The sequence below is a fragment of the Leptonotus elevatus genome, chromosome 14 (assembly GCF_054856555.1).
Source record: "Leptonotus elevatus isolate MCC_2025b chromosome 14, RoL_Lele_1.0, whole genome shotgun sequence".
In the NCBI taxonomy this organism is placed as follows: Eukaryota; Metazoa; Chordata; class Actinopteri; order Syngnathiformes; family Syngnathidae; genus Leptonotus; species Leptonotus elevatus.
This window is the reverse complement of record NC_141252.1, coordinates 17,321,020-17,341,924: the sequence shown is the minus strand read 5'-3', so window position 1 is coordinate 17,341,924 and position 20,905 is coordinate 17,321,020. Positions and strand designations below refer to the sequence as shown.

General features: G+C 37.6%; 1 protein-coding gene across 2 annotated transcripts in view; it reads left to right on the top strand.

The window, feature by feature from the left end:
- Nucleotides 1–20,905, top strand: part of rock2a (rho-associated, coiled-coil containing protein kinase 2a) — a 44,454-nt gene that overhangs the window by 7,845 nt on the left and 15,704 nt on the right. For both annotated transcript variants that reach the window (XM_086094177.1, XM_086094178.1), the window contains exons 2-16: nucleotides 9,712–9,793; nucleotides 9,890–9,990; nucleotides 10,128–10,265; nucleotides 10,370–10,630; nucleotides 11,904–12,048; nucleotides 12,157–12,295; nucleotides 13,484–13,575; nucleotides 13,660–13,819; nucleotides 13,907–13,961; nucleotides 14,989–15,077; nucleotides 15,153–15,201; nucleotides 15,535–15,670; nucleotides 15,989–16,080; nucleotides 16,406–16,652; nucleotides 18,992–19,098. In XM_086094177.1, the coding sequence (XP_085950303.1) occupies nucleotides 9,712–9,793; nucleotides 9,890–9,990; nucleotides 10,128–10,265; nucleotides 10,370–10,630; nucleotides 11,904–12,048; nucleotides 12,157–12,295; nucleotides 13,484–13,575; nucleotides 13,660–13,819; nucleotides 13,907–13,961; nucleotides 14,989–15,077; nucleotides 15,153–15,201; nucleotides 15,535–15,670; nucleotides 15,989–16,080; nucleotides 16,406–16,652; nucleotides 18,992–19,098 (1,893 nt within the window). The remainder of the gene's footprint in view (nucleotides 1–9,711; nucleotides 9,794–9,889; nucleotides 9,991–10,127; nucleotides 10,266–10,369; nucleotides 10,631–11,903; nucleotides 12,049–12,156; nucleotides 12,296–13,483; nucleotides 13,576–13,659; nucleotides 13,820–13,906; nucleotides 13,962–14,988; nucleotides 15,078–15,152; nucleotides 15,202–15,534; nucleotides 15,671–15,988; nucleotides 16,081–16,405; nucleotides 16,653–18,991; nucleotides 19,099–20,905) is intronic.

Here is a 20,905-nt window from a genome sequence, read left to right as displayed (position 1 = left end):
CGAGATATTTTCATCAATGTGAAAACGAATCCACAGAAAACGGCAAGCAATGTTGCCACCTGAAAGATAGCTGGGATTTCTGTTAAACCCCACTTCACATTATTTAATACCCAAGATGTACAGCTCAGTTTCGAAATGGGCGATATAAACGGTATATTCAATATAAGGTATACATTTTGCCGAAGGTAGAGATTTTGACTACCGTCTTACCGCAGTAGGGCATGTTGATGACGTCACCGCATAGCACATGTTGATGACGTCATCGTATCTGCGTCCCGGTGTGGCGCACGGCTCGCAGGCGGCCAGCTTGACTCATCCTCACGCGACTGCCGACCTACAACGTCCACACAGACACCACCTCAAAATTGTATTTAATTGGCAATTAAGGACGCTAAGAATGTTAATTAGTCTGTCATTGTATATAAGTCTGCAGCGGGAGCGTAAACAATTGACAGCGTTCGGCTGCATTCAAATACTGTCGAACATTTCAAACTCTGACAAAAAAAGTCCATCAATGCATTAACCGTTAATAATTAAAAATATCTAAACAATGTAAGCTTTCTATCAATCTATAAAAGCTGGCATACATAAAGAAGAATGATGGGTGTTTTGTTTTTGTTTTTTTACTTGATTGCAATCTGGTCCAACTAGTCACTTCTGTTTACAATACCAAATCATCTACTAGGCTTCCATCCTCCATTCTTGTTGTTGGTATGTCAATGAATCAAAAATAAAGAATAAACTTGCTGTTTTAAATAATTATTTTATATATATATTTTTTTTTTATCCATACAGTTTCTATAAAGGACCATGTAAAACCAGTAAGCAAATTATTTATTTAAAAACAAAAAAACTTAATTCTATACCGTGATATATACAGTTATCGTAAAGAGATGCAGTTTATACTGTGATATAAATTATAAAGCCCTAGGTTGATGACCCCTGGCCTGAGCTGTTTGCTTAAGGGTGATGTGAAGCACTTTTGGTCACTGTTTTAACAGACTTGTCATTGGAACATTTAAAGATGTATGGCTAGGAATGACAAAAAAAACCCAACACTTTGTAAAGTTAGTTTACTCTTGTTAAATTGTCAAACATTTCTGTGGTTAAACCTTGTTGTCCTACATAGTTGTTGTTTTCTATCCTGTCTACTTTTGACTGGTGCATTCTGTATGGTGTTTTGCAAATTTCCCTTTATACTATTTTCAAATGGTAACCGATAACAGCAACCCGAGCACAAAAGTGTGTTTTGAGCGCAGCCGAGTTGCTGCATGCTCGTTTGCCGAGTGGGCACACGAAAAAGAAGCTGTTGACTCAAACTAATGAAGAGGTGTGTGCATGCATGTACAGTTGTGCTTGAGTTTACATACCATAGGGCTATGAAACTTATGAGCGCACTGTATAGTGAGAAAAAGGCTTAGTGCCCAAAACATCTAAAATACTGCGGCAATTGTTTTGATATTTTCAGAGGCTAAAATTGACAGGAGTACAGATGTGCACGTGAATTTTGGTGACGTGTAATAGCATTTTTGTGTTCAAACACAACTGTACTTTGTGCGTGTGGCTTACACATGCCGAGCAAAAGCCTTGTATAGCTTTATTGAGGTAAAAAAGACCAGTCGACTCGGTACAACTCTTGCAATAAGCTTGTATTGTGCATACTAACCTGATTAAACACCTCTGGATGGATTTGTGGTGTAGAAGTAAAGGGGTTCTCGGTGTTTAATGTGCTCGCTCCAGCCCTTAGCAGTCACAATCAGGTGAATTAAACATTAATGGACTGTGGCAATAATGGGCCCTTTAAAAAGATAAAGTCCCAAGATGGTTGGGCAACTGTAATGCATGCACTCCATTAGCGTAATAGTTTGTTACACTTATATTGTATAGACATTGAATAAAGGTTAGGTTAATGTAACTGTATCAACGATAGAGTATAACGTTTTCTGCAAATAAGCATTTACACTGCTGAAGGAGCATGGATGTAAACGTCATTGCACATTGCACTACATTACAGTGTACACTGTACACACAAACATTCCTTGTAAAACATAATAAAATAATTGAATTGTTTATAATTTTGTCTTTAATCAACCTAATTGTTTTTCTTATATAGCTAAAACAACAATAGTTACCAACATTGACTAATATAAAATACTTATACCGTGAAACATTATTCAGCCATATTGCTCAGCCCTACTGTGCTCATTATGTTTAAAAAGTTGTTCATTATTGACCAGTTCATTTGACTCCATCATTGCATTACATCATTGCATTACCCTTTTATTAAAGGTTAAATATTATATGTTAAAATAAAACTATATTAATGGGCCTACCGGGGGTTGAATAAATAAATAAATCTTGGCCCAGTTGTTGCTCATCGGCGCTTGGTACGCAAAATGAAAATGTAGTTTCAAACGTAGAATATATTTAAGTCAGAGAGAGACACAGCAGATGGATGAAAAAGCCACATGTGTACCTAGAGCGGCAGGTTGCAGACCCATGTTTTAGAACAACATATCTAAGGAAGTTTCATACAAAATAAAAAAACAAGTTGGATCAATTAAAGGGCAATAATAAAAGTGCCATAACAACAATTGGTCAGTCATGCAGTATAGCATCTGCACTTTATGTTTTTTGGTCTTAGATTTGAAAATTACTTATCTTGTGGATCTGTTGAAGAGTTTGGAATGGATCCTTAGTCTTAGTGTATTTTTAGTTGGATGAGGCTGTAAGTGAGCAGCACAGAGAACAGGAGGGAGGCTCCCACACATAACACTCTCCATCTCGCTTCAGCTTTGTCAACCTTCTGGTGAGACATTCCCTCCCACACGCAGTCACTTTTCCCTACACAAACATACATACACTGTGTATCCTGTATGCACAAATTTGTGTACTTATGAATGCACACACTGAATTCATTTTCACAAGCTTGTATGCAGTCAGTAGCAACAATAACAACACAATTCAACATATAACCAGCTTGTGATTTTCATATTTCCTCCTTCCTTCCAAAGCTAAACAACAGTGATGTAAGATTCATTGAAATGGTGTAGTTAAATAATACTGTAGATTTTGCTTGTCTGAGTGGTAGGGAGGCTACCAGTGTGACGGCAAAGAAGTAAAAATAGTATGGCAGCAGTGGAATTTAGGTAAACCTATTTGTTTGAATAGCATGGCCTTTTGTATTAAACATACATGCTCTGGCTTTCGCCCAGCATTTTATTAGCCAAGCGGCCCCCCACATGACAACCGCATTCCCCCAGACCAAATAATAATTTTGAACTTGTGCACACTGACTTCACCTCAATGAACGAACAATGGTAATCGCTACTACAAAGACCAAGATTCCTTGCAAATACAAATAAGTGAAGAAAAGAAGATGCAGAAGAAGAATAGAACATGTGCACAATGTAAACCAATCCCCTGTTCAAACGAGGTATTCCGAATGCCGTTTATATGAACAAGAATTTGGGCTATGAAAGGGGTAACCCAGGGGTCTTATTCTGGTTTTTATAAGCCAAATAAGAGCACATTTGGCTTTTTGTGCATGCGCTTACATGGACTTTCAAAACCCAAATATTGCTAATACTGTATTTAGATTTAAAGGGTTGTTATTGCCTACATGTAAACGTAGTCAGTGAGGCAAGTGCTACGTTTTATTACCAGTACAACCAGGGGTGACGCTAGGGCAGGGGATGCCAACGTGGTGCCCGTGTGCACCAGGTTGCCCCCAACGTACACCAGTGATGGGACATTGTGTAGAAGTAAAAATTTTAACACTTGCAGAGATTTCTAAAAAAAAATAATAAAAAATAAAGTGTTACCGAGTGATATTTCCTCTGGATGCACAATATATATATCAGACTGCTAATTAGTGGCCCAATATGGGAGAAAATTACCTCACTTGTATCGGTCAGATGTTGCAAAATTAGACCGATATCGAAAGCCACCTCAAATATACGAGCAGTGGTCTGGTCACTGTCACTTTAAGTGTGAAAAGCCTCCACTGCTACTACTAGACAATTTGGTGCCACTACACGCAACTTCAGAAGTACATTGGCTGAGATTTGCCACAAAGTTTTCAAACATTTTTCATTTGTAACTCTTAACTCAATTATTATTCAACCAGACAAACCAATAATTTGCACCTACCAATATATCATCTCGAGGACATATTTCATTAAGATACCATGGCATGGAGTCCAGCTATGGAATATGAATGTGCACTTATTAACTGATTCTTTGTCTTTATCTAGATATAAAATGAAACCCAAGGAATCTTTGAAAGCAAAGACATTTGGTATTGTAGAAGCTTGACAGATTTGTTTTCAACATGTGTGCGGTTATGGGATACTCATCCATCCATCCATCCATCCATCATCTGAACCGCTTATCCTCACGAGGGTCGTGGGTATGCTGGAGCCTATCCCAGATTTGATTAAATTTAATAGTAATCTAATTAGGTAGAAGATATAGTTGATGTTTTACACTGTATTGTTAGTGTTGTTACTGTTATTATTTTAATTTCCTTAGGTTGGGGGTCTTTGATAAGCCTGTAATGGGTTTCTACCTCACCTGCACGCGATGTATTTTTTGCTTGAATGTTTAAATTTTTTGTTCAAAAATGTGGAAATAAACCTAAAACTAAACTAATAAGTTGCCCGGAAAATGGTTGGATGAATAACAAACCCCATGACACTGCATTGTGCCCTTCTGTAAACAAACGCTCGTTGAAGTTCAGCTATGGTGAGTGATCATCAATCATTGTTTTTATTTTGGTCCTTGAAAATGTCTTCACATGAAAATGGCCAGTAGCACTAAAATGTTTGGTGCGTGCGTGCGTGCGTGCAATGTGCATTGTTGAAAAGTCACTGCTCAGAAGTTCTGAAATAATAAATTTGCTCCAATTTACTTTAATAATAATCTATCCATCCATTTCATGTGCAATAATTTAGTTCTATAAATCTGTGCCGGTGTTTACATTTTCAAACGATCGCTTTGCCAACATTCCTAGAAAATCACATTTCACATCAGCTATTTTTAGAACAGGCCTTTGGGCTACACATGTGGTCCTATGGGGGCTACCTGGTGCCTGCCGGCACCATGTCAATGACCCAAGTTACAGTTTCTTATATACAAATTTTGTTTTTTCACATTGGATTTATACTGTGCATTTACACAACTAATTACATTTAACAGGGTATGATGCAACAGTTTGTCCCTGAAATGGATTAATTGTATTTTGAAGAAATAAATGAATTTGAGGTCAACCTGTGCCCTGGACTAGATTGCGAGAAAATGGGAAGTTTGTCACAACATAAAAAGCATTAAAACCCCACCATTAACACTATTAGTTGAAATTGTGTCCTCACTTAAGATCATCAAGAATAATTCACCTTAGACCTCATGGACACCAAGTTCCTCCCTTTGCTATATTTTTCCAGCACATTCCTCAGTTGACTGTACTATATTAAAAAACCTTTGGTGCCAAAAATGTACAGGGCACAGGAGCATGGGACAGAAATCATTCAAATCCAAGGGTAAGACCCACTCTTGCTAGTCCCCGAGGGCACATTTACTGTGCTGTCTGAGAGCCACTGCTGGATTCCTGCTGTTGTCTGTGGGGAGAGTTTATGGGCCATGCCAACCCCAGTCCTCTTCACTCTGCTGGGCCCACCGCTTATCTTGAGAACTATTTTTGAAATGGCCGGAATTCAATCAAAACAGTGACATTCATTCAATTGTTTTTGTGGGGCTGCTTCTTGTTTTTATTCCACTTGCCCAATAATGACGCGGGTCGATGGACCAAAGTTCCATGTAGCCTCCCTATGACAGTCAAATTCAAAGAATTGTACCATTTATATTAAAGGTCTTCTGGCAAAGATTACAGTATATTTAACTGCTAAAAGCAGCGCCTGATATTGCCAATACTTCTTGGTATAATAGTATAGTATCCGCATATGAAATGGGGATCTAAATAAACAGACACATTTTGCATTTTGCTGCAGTTGCCAAGCAACTATCCAGAATCCATTGACTGTGGGGGCAAAATGATTCACAATTTGGTAAGTTTAACAGGATAGATGCACGTATTCATCACAAAGAGATTAGTGAAATAGTATTACACTATGGCATGGGACCTGGAGTGGAAGGATACCAAATTTTAAAAGAGGAAGACCAGAAGTAATCTGTAGCAGAACCAAAAGTATCTCATGGAATCAAGTGCAAATTGTCCATTCGGCTTTACACTTCCTCAGACACTTGTCAGTTGATTAATATTAATAGAGGGCTGTTTGACTAAGTAGCTGATAAATGGCCTCTGGACTCTTGTTGGCATTTTCTGTGGTATTACTATTGGCAGGAAATTCAAGGTACTTCATTTTTCTTGTGTCAGGTCCCGTCTTTTCTCCTTTGTTATAGTTACTTGTTACTTCCATACTAGAGTGTGTAATACTACTGGAGAGAAAATCTTGTGGTTTTTACGCATTTGGCCAGTCCCAGCTGACAATGCCTTCATAGCTGAAGTCACTTTGTTTGGCCCTATCTCAGGTATATGGAGAGACTAGCTTTGAATGGAGGAAAAATGTCTTCTGAAGAAGCATTTACATCATTTGACTGAAGAGACATTTAGAACCACTGGTGTCTCTGAGCTGCCAGTGCAACATGTTTATGTATTCATTCCTACTTATCATGACAACTCGCTGAATGAATGTGCATTTAGGTCAGAGTGAGCTTGTAGAGTTAGCGATAGGGACTGTTTGCTTGGTGATTGTAGTGATCTCAAATATTGCAGCACTGTGCTTTGTTTTCCTCATGGTAACGGACGGGCAACCAATTACTTTTGTCATTTCTTTCTTGCCCTAACTGGGTAATCTGTGAAAGTGAAACTCACGTTCCCATTAAAACTGACAATTGCAACAGTGTGGGAAAGAATACAATAATTGCATGCAAACACTATTTTATTGGCGCTTAGGTTACATCATTGTTAACACAAAATGGTGAAGACGAACAGACTAGCAGAGTAGAAAATGGATAGATGGATACTTAATCTATTGCTACTTGATCTCAAGTTGTAGCCTTGTTTGTTTTGGTCTTTGTCCCATTCAAGGTGGTGCAGAAAGCTCATGTGACCTGTGCCGCCTTGTCCCCTACCATCTTATTTTGTTTCTAGTGAAACAAGGACTTGAAGGAGTCAATAGTCTCTCAAACATCTACTCTACCTCCTCTTTGAGGGTAACGTAATTGCTTTTGATAAATCTACATGTCAAGCCTGCTTTAAAATGTACTACTGTAGTAATAGTACCGTAGTATAATTGTTTGAATTTTTGTAAAAGCTCCTCTAAAAAAAACTTGATTTATGAAAGAGTATTAGGGCCACGCTGAAAAGAGTGCAAATTTAAATTTTTGAGTTTGAATTATTTTAATGTGCGTTTGAATCTAAAAGCGTACAAAGTATTGTAAATGCAACTCAAATTTCTGCTGTGAACACGAATTCATGTCTGCGGCCAGGGCCCAAAGAGTGTGGAAATGAAATGATGGTTTCTCCGGCACGTGTGTGAAGAAATCACTGTCCATTTATTCCTGTGAACTACATGGCATCATTTCCACATGGATTTACACTCACAGCAAAGACTTCAGTCGTAGTAGTCGAGATGTATTCACAAGACTTTGCACTGACAGCGTTTAGATCTATGCTTACATGAAAACAATATATATTTTTTTTAACCAGATAAAAACCCATTGAGATCAAAATTTATTTTACAAGGGTGAATGAATGCCCACTCTCTTGTTATGCTTTCGATGTACCAGGAATGGCAGAGAGAAAGGGGCTTATATTTGGCTGTGCAGGCAATAGTAGCATCACTTTTAAGGAAACCCCATTCTTTACAAATTCTTTAAATAGAATGGCTTATCTTCAGCTGTGTAATTGTGGGTCTCTGTATATCCTAATGTGACAAAACCACTACTTAATTGCAAAGAAACCACAGAAGCAAACCTTAGGCTTGCTGAAGATCTTGTTTAATTCTTTCAAACATCTAAGTAAACCATGGATCTGTACCATCATGGGAAACAAGCAGTGCTTTGTGGATTTCTGAACTTTCTGAGTGTAAGTAGAAGCCAAATGCGGCCACAGAGGAAATGAGTTGCACACAGGGACTATCTTTATGTCATAGTGAAATTATCTGCCAAACACGGGGTGTGGTGGATCATTTCCTGGATTGCTTTTTGGGAGATCCTAGCGCATGTATTTGTATGTGCACACCCCTTTTCCTCCTCCCCATGTGCCCTTCTCCGCCCCCCTGCATGTGTATTTTTTTCCCTTAAATAGTAGCTTTGTGTGAGGTTAGTCCTTTAATGGGGAAGTGCTGTTGGGCTGGTGAAACAAGAGTGTTTGACTGCAGCCGAGTGGGGAAACGTTTGAAATAGCAGGAGGAGAGGCAGATAAGACACTGAAAAAAAGCAAAAACAAGTATGAGAAATTTGAAGAGGAAGGGATAGAGATACATCACATGCTATGATGTTCACACAAGCATTGAGCCATACCTCTCAATCAATAAAATCATCCAAGAGTGTATTAGCAGTGTATTCACACCTGATTGGTTCTGGTAAGTGCTCTTTGTTTTAGCAAACGGTGGGCGATATAGTATTAAATTTGTATCACTTTTCTTTTCTTTTTTTTAAATACATGTATAATTGTTACATGTCTAAGTGCATTTCTTCTATATCAATATGACGTGTCACACAATGTAAACATACTGTGTTTTGTAATGGCCTCTGCAAGATGTAAAGAAAGGGAGGTTAAAGCACAGCACAGTTTCTTAGAACTATAAATCTGAATATTTGCTGTTATTGAACCTGTTTGCTTTCTGAGTCATCTGCATTTATTTATTTTTTAAATATGGTGTTTGCAATTAAACACTTTTTTGGGGGGTCATATTGGTTAAATTGTTGTTATGACCTGACCGTAGTACATGGTAAATACAATCAGTGTTTTATTTTTTCTTGGAGGGGAACGTCATGTTTTTTTGTTTTGTTTTTGTCTGTGTATGTGTGTGGGCATGCTCATGGAGGATGTTGGTTTAGGTCAGAGGTGGCAGTCGCAAGTAAAAAAGTGACAACCTCTGCAATGCACCTTAGTGACACTGTACAACATATTAATGAAGTCTTATTTTTTTTATGAAGAGTGACGGTCCTTTGAAAAGTATCAAATAAATGTACACATGGATTTCTCTGAAAATATATGAAGCACTCTTGTTATTTCTGCATATTGACACTTTGTGCCACACTTTGTGTTATAGCTGATGCTGTGTTCCTTATAAGTGTTACTGACATGTTGAGTTTTACAAACTTCAAAGTTCAAACAAAATGTCAAGACAAACAGCGATCATATCTTTTGTCAGAACAAGAATGCCAGGGCCAGTGTAGCAAGAGGCTTCTAATAGTAAACTGATTCATCCAGTGTGCAGACAAGGATCTCCAAATACAAGTTGTAATGTTAGAGGACAAAAACGCCAGCAAAGTGTAAAATTATTGAACTAAAATTCTTATCACTCATTGAATGTTGGGCCTTTAAAAAAAATCATTACTTGGCAGGCAATGTAGTAGCTGTAATTTATTTTTGGGATGATTGAGGAACTTGCTCACAATGCATTACATTTTTTGTGTTTTCTTTTGTTCGTTTAACTTTATTAAGTCTTTTGTTTCCCCCAGGACTCCTTAAATGCTGTGGTCTTAGATTTGGACTACCCTGCTCTTCGCAAAAATAAAAATATTGAAACCTTTTTAAATAGATGTAAGTATTTCATGTATCAGAGTAGTGGTGTTATTTTTAAACTATTTTATGTTTCTGTAATAAATATTGACAATACTCATGACAATTTATTCTCAGATGAGAATGTCATAAGACAAGTTCGAGACCTGCAGATGAAGTCAGATGACTTTGACAGAGTTAAAGTGATTGGCCGAGGAGCTTTTGGTGAGGTCCAACTGGTGAGTATGTCTGAAATTGAAGACATGCCCCGATTTATTAGCGTTAAATGTATCTGAATTTGGTATTGTCTGATAAAGCACCATTTAGCAAGGCATTAGCACCAAACGTACATACTGTGTGTACCACCATCATTCAGGTCAGGCATAAAGCCTCTCAGAAAGTCTACGCCATGAAGCTTCTTAGCAAGTTTGAGATGATCAAACGCTCAGACTCCGCCTTCTTCTGGGAAGAAAGGGACATCATGGCCTTTGCCAACAGTCCATGGGTGGTGCAGGTATGACATTTATCAACACACACTGATGTACTTTTACAGCCATTTTCTTCAGATACATGGTGTGTAATTATCTATAAAGGGGCTTGTCCTGTTTGTTTGATCAGTTGTGCTGTGCCTTCCAAGATGAGCACTACCTCTACATGGTGATGGAGTATATGCCAGGAGGTGACCTGGTAAACCTCACCAGCACTTATGATGTGCCAGAGAAATGGGCCAAGTTTTACACCGCGGAGGTGGTGATGGCCCTGGATGCAATCCACTCGATGGGCTTCATTCACCGCGATGTCAAGCCAGACAACATGCTGCTCGACAGAAACGGACACCTCAAGCTTGCTGACTTCGGCACATGCATGAAGATGGACTCTGTGAGTTTTATGCTGTAACATGCTGTCAAATGGCACCAGTAGGATATGTTTTTAAAGTCAAGTTTATTTGTAATTATCACAAAAGGGCTTCACAAGCCCACAGTTGAAAAATATTAGCGACATCCCCTAATCTTAACCCCCCAACTGGACAAAGAAATATTAAAACAACCCTTATGTTTGGGTAAAATCTTCCTGGATGACCAGGCCGCAATGGATGCTGAGTGGGCAACATTTAACACTTATTTTAAAGCTGCTCAATGTTGAAATTTGCCCCAAAATACCAATTCAGCGCTGCTCAATGCAGACAATTTAATTTAAAATCACTACTGCCACTTGTGGCCGAAAAATTAAACTGCACACTCCCTTCTTAACGTACACAATGCGCATGACATCACATCCACAGACAGAGGGCAGGAAATTCAAACTCAAAACTATTGGCCAGAGGCTTGCAGGAGTGCCTATTGTGAATAGCTAAGGTGTTAATCTGCTAATTAGAAGATGTTGGAGTCATCAGTAGTCAAATAAAAAGGCTATTATAAAGATATTTTGGGACAAATTGCTACATAGAGCAACTTTGCTAATAAGTGAAAAACTTGAATAGTAACGCTGAAGTCTTGTGCTTTGAGTCCTCTTTGTTCACATGACATACATTTTTCTACTTTCTACTGAGCATTGTCTTTCTTTTGGAATACATGTTGCCTAAAAATACTGAGAAAAATGACACATAGGATGCATTCTTTGATGTTTGCTGAACTGAGGTAGCGTTTGACATTATCAGTGGCCTAATGGCCACCACGTGAAGTGTCGGGCCACCTGAAGTTCACTAATGGTGGCCCAACCTATTCAAATTTCCTTGTGACAAAACTGTTCGTGACTATTAAAACTGTTGTTGAACGTCTTTGCAACCTTGAATGAGCCCTGACGAAAAATCAACATCCGCTTCCCTCGCAAACACTCGCAGTGCTGGTTCTGGCAGGGCCACCATGTCGGACCACCACCCGAAAAGGCTTAATGTCGAACCCTGAGAGGTGTTGTGCAATAAGATAACATCTTGTGTGATGTCATGCATAAGTTCATTTTGAATGTTTTGGCCAACTTTAAAGCTGTAGTTTCCTAAAATGTCAGTTAAGTTCACGGATGTTTGATTCCAGAGATTACATTGTTGTATTTCTTGGCAAGGATAAGGTTAGGCATTAATAAGAGCTTTAGCACAATAATTTAAATTCTGCTTGTAAAAATGTGTTGACTATTTACATTTTGGCTTGTGTCACAGACTGGTATGGTACATTGTGACACAGCAGTTGGAACCCCTGATTACATATCACCTGAAGTGCTGAAATCCCAGGGAGGTGATGGGTGTTATGGGAGAGAATGTGACTGGTGGTCTGTTGGGGTCTTCATCTTCGAAATGCTTGTTGGTCAGTATTTTTTTTCTCTCCCCGCTTTAATTACCAAATTGTTTGGTGTGTGGGTGTTCTCTCACAAGCAGTAGTGTTAATTAATTCAACCGTTTTGCACACTTTCAGGTGACACACCATTCTATGCTGACTCACTGGTGGGAACCTACAGTAAGATCATGGACCATAAAAACTCTCTCAGCTTTCCTGGTGATGTAGAGATCTCCAAAGATGCAAAGAATATAATCTGCGCCTTCTTGACTGACAGGTATGGAAATGGCTCACGCTTTCTTTTTGAATTTTAACTCCACCAGTCCACCAATGTTTTCCTCTAAGTGTCACTGTTGGGTCCAATAAACTGTGTAAAGAGGTACAAGATTGCTCTACTGGAGGATTATTATGGCTTGGCTGGCATTGCATCAAATGCTTATGGAAGGGTTAGTCCGACCAATATGGATTTTTTTTAGGCCAATACCGATATGTGGCAGGAAAGAAATTATGATTACTGATTCATTGGCAGATAAAAAAAAAAAGTAGCATCATAGTTTGTTCATATTAATAATCGGCAAAACTCTGGCCCACTTTTATTATTATTATAATATTAGCCGATATAATCAGCCACACTAAATCAATAGCAGCAACAGCAGACACATTTTACATGGGCACATTGCTCTTTGTCTGCTCATTCCAAAATGTAGATGCATGTTCTTTAAAAATGGAGTATGAAAACAAAAAAAGGGAACCCAGTTGGCTTTCCTCAGACTAAATTGTATTGGCAAGGAGCGTTGTTATAACAGCAATAGTGTAACAAAAAATAATTTCTCAACTTTTTGTTAAATGTTGAATTGCTTCTAACAGCCATCTTTGTGGAGCTTGCATGCTCTCTCTGTTTGGGTTCTGTCAGGTATTCCAGCTTCCTCTCAGTCAAAACATATGTGCAGGTATGTTAGCTATGTTAATTGAAGACTTTAAATTGCCCATTGGTATTAATGGTTGTTGGACTTGATGTTTGGTTGACATTAGGTTTGTCCAGGGTGTAACCTTCATCTCACCCTATTAACTGGGACATGCTCCAACTTCTCCTGAACACTGTGCTAGTGCTAGTGAATGGATGGGAATTTTTGGTGGTATTTGTAGCATTGTGTAACTACTAGCCATAAATCTCTGTTGCTGGTAACACACTTGCTTTAGACCCACTCCCACATCCGCACATCTGAAAAAAATACAGCATACTGTATATGCAAAAAAAACAATAAAAGCATTCCAGTGCTAGTAATATTAAATGTGTTGTTGCTGTTTTCTCACCATATCTTAAAACGCACCTTTTTTTTAATTATTTTTTATTTTTTAATATATTTTTTTACAATACAGCAAAATTGAACAGTAGACTAAGGTAATCTTGGTTTGTTTTCTCTCTCTCTTTGTTTTCTGTTTTTTTTTTTTTTTTTTTAAATAGGGAGGTTCGATTGGGACGGAATGGTGTGGAGGAGATCAAGCGGCACCCGTTTTTCAGGAATGACCAGTGGACCTTTGATACCATCAGAGAGAGTTAGTATCACTACAGATAATTAGATGAACCTGAATGTTCACATTTATTATGTAGGACTTTGTCATTTCTTTTTTTCTACTTAGCCGTTGCACCCGTGGTCCCAGAGTTGAGCAGTGACATTGACACCAGTAACTTTGATGAGATTGAAGATGACAAAGGTGATGTAGAGACATTCCCCACACCTAAAGCATTTGTTGGAAATCAGCTCCCCTTTGTGGGCTTCACCTACTTCAAAGAGGACCAGTAAGACATGAGATCACTTATTATATGTACTTAGAGGAAACATAGATGTCAATTGAGGTTGTGTTTTTTCCCCCCCTCATTATTTAGGTTACTTAATGCTTCCAACAACTCCTCATCTATTAATGATAATTCAAAGGGAGAGGTAAGTTGTTTCACACTACAGACAGTAATTTGTTTTCTTGTTCAGGTTTGCATTCTTTACCACACATCCACAATAATAAAATACCCACATGACGTTACAAGCAGTTACATTACATAATCATTGGAGATAATAAGACAAGCCCACACAATAGTACACCGACAGTTATCAAACATCCTTCTAATAGTATAACTTCTTTAATACACTTAACCTGTTCTCTTGCCTCCATAAAATAATTCATACAAACCAAACCAACAAGCCTTAACTTAATTTAGGGAATAACCATTTACTTATTTAAAATGAAATTAAGTTAACTCATAGCGTTCCTAAAGAAACAACATGCGATCGGGAGAGTCACCCTCTCCCACTCCATGCTCTCGTCATTCACCAGACGCATTCAAGAGTTTTGATCGTCCCTTTAGGAACGCTACGGAGGCTTACCTTGCTTTCTTTATCAGCGTTTCACATTGCTCGGCAGAGAGCCAGCCGCCATTCTACGTCACTACGCACTTGAATGTGTTGCGACGTAAATAACAATGGCGGCGGCATAAGTCCAAATAAAGGTTCTAATGGAAATAATTTTTGAAAAAGGAATCTAATAGTTGTTAGTAAAAACCAAATAAATCATGTAGAGCAAACTTGTCATTATAATCGGGGTTCCTTTTAAGAACAATCAGTGGATCACAGGTGGAAATTCTTTGTGACATAAAAAATTCCTGTATACACTTCCTGTTAAGGATGAGATGACAGCTAGTCTCCTCTGAGATCTCCTGCAAAACAGCATCCAGGTAGTCAGCACTTGGACAGTCTGTAGTGTCCCGTTTACACCATCGAAGATGACATTGATTCACATTCACAATGACTATTGCTTCTTAACTGGACTGGTTCATATCACAGGAGTGCCTTTCACTTGAAGTTATATATAAATGAATGTGCCCCCCTTTATTTTTCCCATAGTGCGTTTGCTTAAGAACAAAGATGACATTGTATTTAGGCGTTTTTGCAAATGTATGATTTTTTTCCTTCTCAGTCTATAGCGTTACAGAAGAAGCTTCGACACTTGGAAGTGCAGCTGAATAATGAGAAGCAAGCCAAAGATGATTTAGAGCACAAATTCAGGTACATGAGCTTGACGTTTACAAAAACTTGGATCAAAGACTGAAGTTTCTTATAATTATTTATCTGTATCGTCAGAGCTGCCACAAGTCGTCTGGATAAAATCTCCAAAGATCTCGAAGACGAGGTAGAACAATAACTGCCAGGATATACCTGCTGCACAGGCAGAGTTTACTTGAATATTTTATATTGCAATATTTTGATGGCGCTACAATCCAGTTTTCCCTCCAGGATAGTTTTATACACATAATTAATTTTCATGGCTTTTTTGTAGTTTTATTTCAGTTGAATGCCAGTGCTCTTGAAATAATAACACGCACATAAAATGTCTGTGCGGTTTGGATTTGTGTTAAAGACTCAATTTTGTTCTCGTTTGTCATTAATATAGTGATAAAATCACAGGAGTGTGAAAGCAACCTTGTATGACATTTGGTGCAACATGTGAAATGACTGATTTTAGGTGGCCGGCAGGAAGAATTTGGAGTCAAGCCTGAGGCAGCTGGAAAGGGAGAAGGCCCTTCTGCAGCACAAGAGCCAGGAGAGCCACCGCAAAGCTGAGAGTGAAGCTGACAGGAAACGCGGTCTGGAAAATGAAGGTGATAGCAGAAAGTAACTATTAAAATAATTCACGTCATGTCATTACACTCTTTGGGTCACTTTTTAAAGGTAGCCAATGAATACATTTGATAAATTTGCCAAAATCATAAAATCAACACAATTATGTTGTGTGAATTTATATATATATATATATATATATATATATATATATATATATATATATATATATATATATATATATATATATATATATATATATATATATATATATATATATATATATATATATATATATATATATATATATTAGTTGATGGAACAATTATTCATGTGTTTTGTCGTACCTAATTTTACAGTTAACAACCTCCGTGATCAGCTTGATGACTTAAAAAGACGGAATCAAAATTCACACAATTCCAATGAGAAGAATATTCATCTGCAGAAACAGGTTTGTCAGTTTGTTTTACGATGCACTTGGACACAAAGGATTTTTTTTCTTGAATAAATTTATTTATTATTCATTGATTTTTGGTTTTCTTGTCAGCTTGATTCAAAAAATTAAATGTGTATAAAATGTATGCATGGAAATGTTCCCTATACTGTAACAGTTTACTTGATTTACAAGCCACAGATTGAAGTTACTAGTATGTGGCTCCTCTAGACATTGATCTAAGTTTCTTTTACACCTTCCTGCCAAACTCAATACTTCAAAAGTTTTGTAGTGAACCAAGAGCAGTGTTTTGTAAATCTCGCAATTATTCTCTCTCTCTCAGTTGGAAGAAGCCAACATCTTGCTGCGGGCTGAATCCGAGTCTGCAACGAGGTTCCGTAAAACCCAGACAGAGAACAGCAAACAGCTGCAGCAGCTGGAGGTGAACGCGCGAGAGCTGCAAGACAAATGCTGTCTGCTGGAACGCAGCAAGTTAAGCCTAGAAAAGGAATGTATCAGCCTGCAGGCCGCCCTGGAGTCAGAACGCAGGGAGCATAGCCAGGGCTCAGAGACCATCAGTGACTTGCTGGGTGCGTAAGATAAATGCTTTACTTAACACAGGAATTTGACCGTCAAAATATATTAGTGATATCAGTTTATGCAGATCCGTTACCTGACTCATAGCAGTGCAGAAAGACCAAAGGTATATTTGAGATAACTGGCTTCTCTTGTCCTACAAGTTCATTAGGAAGTCTTGAAAATTGTGCACAGCAAAGCTGCTGAAACACACACACACACCCGAGTGGCGTTAGGGTGTCAGATTAAATTTCCGAAATCATCCCGTTTGCAGCAAGCAAATTCCAGTTGGACGAAACTTCCAATTCTAACTGCGAAAAAGTTTCTCTTTTTACTTTAAAATGGCTTACCTTAACTAGAATCCCGCTTCACGTTGTGGCCTACGGTAGAATCTTGGTTGTTATTGCGCCATTTGGTGCTGTAAATCCTTGTTGTCGCATAAGGAATGTGCCACAGTGTATTTTATATCAATGTATGAATCAAAATCTTGATAATTAATGCATTTTAAATGTATTCTAGGGACGGGGATTAATAAGCCTTTGCTTCGTCCCGTCAGCCCTTTTTCTTTTCAGATGCTGTAATGAGTGCTTGTGGTGCATTATCACCATCTTTTTAGCATGCTAAATAGAAGCGGGCCACTGGCGGTAATGCATGACTACTAATACTGCTGCTACCACCACTACTAACCACCGCCATCACCTTCTGGCCAACTATGTTATGCACCAAAAGTATTTGCCAATCCCCAAAACGAATTCAACACGATTAAGGAATGGAGATGTAATAAATACAAGTTGCACCTGAGTATAATTGACAGGACCAGCCAAACTCTGGGGGGAAAAAGTGAGACTTACAGTCTGAAAAATACGGTACATGCATTTATCTCTTGTCAGAAGATGCCAGCGATAAAAGAAAACAATATACTAGCAAGTTTGGGTTCGAACCATCAGCCCACACATTGTAGTTATCAAGTATAAAGGGCACATATCAGTTGGACACCACTGTTTTTCCCCTGTTTTCACCTGTAACATTTGAGAATGAATTTACATAAGAAAGGTAAATAATTGGACACTTGTTGGGATGAATTGAATCAGTTGTTCTCGACTACAGCAGCTGTCTTAAACTGCCATAGAATCACTTTTATCTCATTGTGTAAACAGGTGTGGTGCCGTGATACTTGTAAGTTTGCCAATTTCTATTTAACCAGGATACAAAGACAGCAGCAGCACTATTTTAACCATGCAGACAGATAATAGACACCAATGAAGTGAGATCATTGTTAACCGCACACACATTAGTGTTGAAGTAGAACATTGACAGTCAGATGAGGCTGTCGCAAAGTTGTGAAGTTGCCTAGATAACTTAACCTCTACTAGTCACAATCTTCAACTGTTTTCTTCAAACGTTCAGTGAATCTTTCTCTATCAGTAATCACTTTCACAGTGTGGCGGCCGTGGCTCAGGGTGTACAGATGGTCGTTCAGTAACCAGAAGGTCTGCTGTTCGATCCCTGCTCTACCTAAGTCATGTCTCGTTGTGTTCTTGGGCAAGGCACTTCACACACATTGCCTCCAGTGCTACTCACACTGGTGCATGGTAGGTGTGAATGTTTGGTGGTGGTCTGAGGGGCCGTAGGCGCACACTGGCAGCCTCGCTTCCGTCAGCCTGCCCCAGGGCAGCTGTGGCTACTTAAGTAGCTTACCGCCATCGTGTTTGAGTGCATGAGTAATGTATTGTTCCATTGTAAAGTGTCTTTGAGTATCTGATTAGATAGAAAAACGCTATATAAATCCAATGCATTATTATTATTATAGTATGCGTTGTTGTCTGTGACATTTTATTGGTGAAACCTGACAAGAAAAACACTCATTTGCACACTACACAATTAAAAACAGAATTGTTGAACCAAATTAAGCTTACAAATTGAATTGTTGACCAACTTTTAAAAATGTTTGCTTCAATTGGTAACACTCGATTTAATTAAGTTAGTCCAATAGTGAATAATATTAAGTTTAATGAATTATGAGTTCATTAAACTTAATATATTCATCTAAATTAAGTTAATCCAAAGTGATTTCAATCCAAAGTATTAAGTTTAATGAACTCAGAATTATTTAAACTTAATATATTCACTTTAGACTAACTTAACTCAAACGCGTTCTTTTCTTTTTTTTAAGTTGGTAAAAATTCTCTTTGTAGAATGTACTGCTGCTATTTTCCATACTAATTATATTTCACCAAAAGTACTTATCCAGATAAGATCAATAACTTTGAAATCATTTATGGTTTTATTTTGTTAAACGAGAAAGTGAAAGGTGTGTTGTGTCAAATATTTACTTGCCATATCCATCTCCTAGGGCGAGTCTCTGGCCTTGAAGAGGAGATTCAGCAGCAGAAACGAGCACTCTCTAAAATGGAAACTGAGAAAAGGCATCTTCAAGAGAAGCTGACTGACTTGCAAAAGGTTAACAAGTTCAACAAAAGAAGTATTGAATGTTTTGGGAAGCTGATTGATGATGTTCCATGGGATGATGTTTATATTCATAATGATGCCCAATAAGCATATGTCTTTCTTGAATTCTTTTAATGCTGTTTTTAATAAATGTTTTCCCTTGGTCAGCACGCAAACCAAAAAAAACTATGTGTTGTAAAAAAGCCATGGTTTACCCCAAATCTTTGCAGGTGAAGATTAGACTTTATTTAAAAAATTATTAAAAATCCATCTCCTATGAATAATAGTAATTATAAACAGCACCAAAATAAACATAGTCATTTTATTAGAAATATAAAGAAAAAGTACTATTCAGATGAGTTAAAAGGGGCCTCAAATAACATTGAAGCCAAATGGGGAGTCATCAATCAGCTTCTAAATAAGAAAAAAGGCTTCCACCACTTATCCTGTACAGTTTCATGATGAAAGCAAAGTTTACCGTGATCCCTTTGAAATCGCATGTGCTTTTAACAACTATTTTGTTAATATTGGGAACCGTTTTATCTGAAGCAATATGGCTTATTACTGGGTCATCATCTGAGTTTTTGACAGGAAGTTATCCCTCAATACAGAGCTTTAACTTTCCTACTGAGAAAGAAATTATGGACATAATTAAAAGTTTGAAAGATTCAGCCGCTGGCCATGATGAAGTCAAGTCTAGTTTAATTATTAAGTTTAGTTCTTCTATTATTAAGCCCTTAACTTATATTTTTACTAAATCAAACTGATATAATATCAAGAGAACAAAAAATTGCAAAAGTAGTTCCAATTTATAAATGAGGTGATCATAGTTTATTTAATAATAACTGCCCCATTTCTGTGTTACCATGCTTCTTAAAGATCCTGGAGGGACTGATTTATAATAGAATGATGGTGCACTTGCAGAGTTTTGGGGTTTAGGAAGAAATATTCAACTGGCTTTACTTCAGTTGGCTGACAGAATTTATACTGCATTTGACAAAAATGACTTTGCCAGGGAATTTTTGGGGATATATCTAAGGCCTTTAATTCTGTCAATTAGGGGTGTGAATTGCCTAGCACCTGGCGATTCGATTCGTATCACGATTCATAGGTCACGATTCGATTGGATACCGATTAATCCCGATACGAATCTATAAATTGATTATTGAGATTTTTTTTTAACTCAAATTTAGAAAATACTAATCAGTAAACTTGTACATGTACACTGTAAGATTTGTATGAACATTTATTTATTTATCTGAAAATTCAGGTTGCAGTCTGTTTTTCATGTTTGAACAGCACTGAAATAAAATATTAAGGCTTAATGTTCCATTAATATAACATTCTTCTATGCTTAATGTGTACATCCTAACCCTAAGTAAGACATTTTGTTGAATATTCCCATAAAAAATTATGTTTAAAAATCAATTCGGCCGCATATTGAATCGATTTGAGAATTGCGCGCTGTAATATCGCGATATATTGCCGAATCGATTTTTTCTAACACCCCTACTGTCAATTATAATATTTTACTGCAGAAACTGTTACATTATGTTTTTTCTGGAATTACACATACATGGTTTACAAATCATATTTATGATAAACAACAGTTTGTGTGCATAAATTGATGTCTATCAGACCGTGCCACCCTTAGATGTAGAGTACCTCAAGGCTCTATCCTTGGACCACTACTATTTCTTAATTTTTATTAATGATTTGGCAGCGGCCTCTTTTCCTTTGTTTCCTATATTATTTGCAGACGATACTAATTTATTCTTCTCACATATGGATCTCAAAGTACTTACATACCTACATAATA